The 752-nt window shown below is 32.4% G+C and overlaps 1 protein-coding gene across 1 annotated transcript in view; it reads left to right on the forward strand.

Annotated features, from left to right (window-relative positions):
- LOC119592467 (28S ribosomal protein S15, mitochondrial-like) overlaps positions 1-752 on the forward strand; it is a gene marked incomplete at its 5' end in the record, with an annotated part of 6,743 nt that overhangs the window by 3,526 nt on the left and 2,465 nt on the right. The window contains 1 exon segment of the mRNA XM_037941292.1: positions 469-664. Within this exon segment, the coding sequence (XP_037797220.1) occupies positions 469-664 (196 nt within the window).

Raw genomic sequence — 752 nt, forward strand, 5'->3', positions numbered from 1 at the left:
ATGTAGTCTTCACTTATTATGCATTTAGTTTCCTCTATTTGAGTATGCTGTTCAATTGAATTAGTTCTGTGGTGATTTGTGTAAGAAACCACATTTGTAAGGAAAAAGCTGTATGTTTGAGACTAATCTGTTTGTTTATATAACGTTAGGGTCCAATATGTGCAGACTATGAGGCATAACTGTATGCTACTTTGTAATTCAAGCTAGAAATAATTGTAAACATTTAATGTAGCAGAAAACAGGCAAAGGACATATTTTTGCTTCTCCATTTTGATTTGCTAAATATATTGCTAGCTTTCTTTCCCTGTAAATTGTGTTATTATGATGAACAAAATTGTGAAATGGATGGATACAAGTTAGTATAGAAAGATTGTGCATCTGAAATTCTTTTTTTTTAATCATTGATAAATAATATTGTTTCTAATTAGCATTATAATTAACTGCTTGTTTTTCTTCCTGCTCTTTCAGTTGCAATGATGACTTTAACAATTCGGAACCTTCAAAAGGAAGTGTTCAAATGCAAGAAGAATATCTTGCAGAGGTGTTACCTGCAGGAATTAATCGACCGTCGCAAAAAAATGCTGAAGCACTTGCGCAGAATGGACTACAAGCGCTTTGAGTGGCTGATTGGAGAACTAAATATCATTTATCGGCCACCCCCAAGGTATGGTGTTTATTTGTACACCATCTATTTATTTGTATATAATTTTTTTCTGTTTTGTGACATTCTTTGCTGTGGTAATTGAATATAA

Source organism: Penaeus monodon, chromosome 30, assembly GCF_015228065.2.
Source record: "Penaeus monodon isolate SGIC_2016 chromosome 30, NSTDA_Pmon_1, whole genome shotgun sequence".
In the NCBI taxonomy this organism is placed as follows: Eukaryota; Metazoa; Arthropoda; class Malacostraca; order Decapoda; family Penaeidae; genus Penaeus; species Penaeus monodon.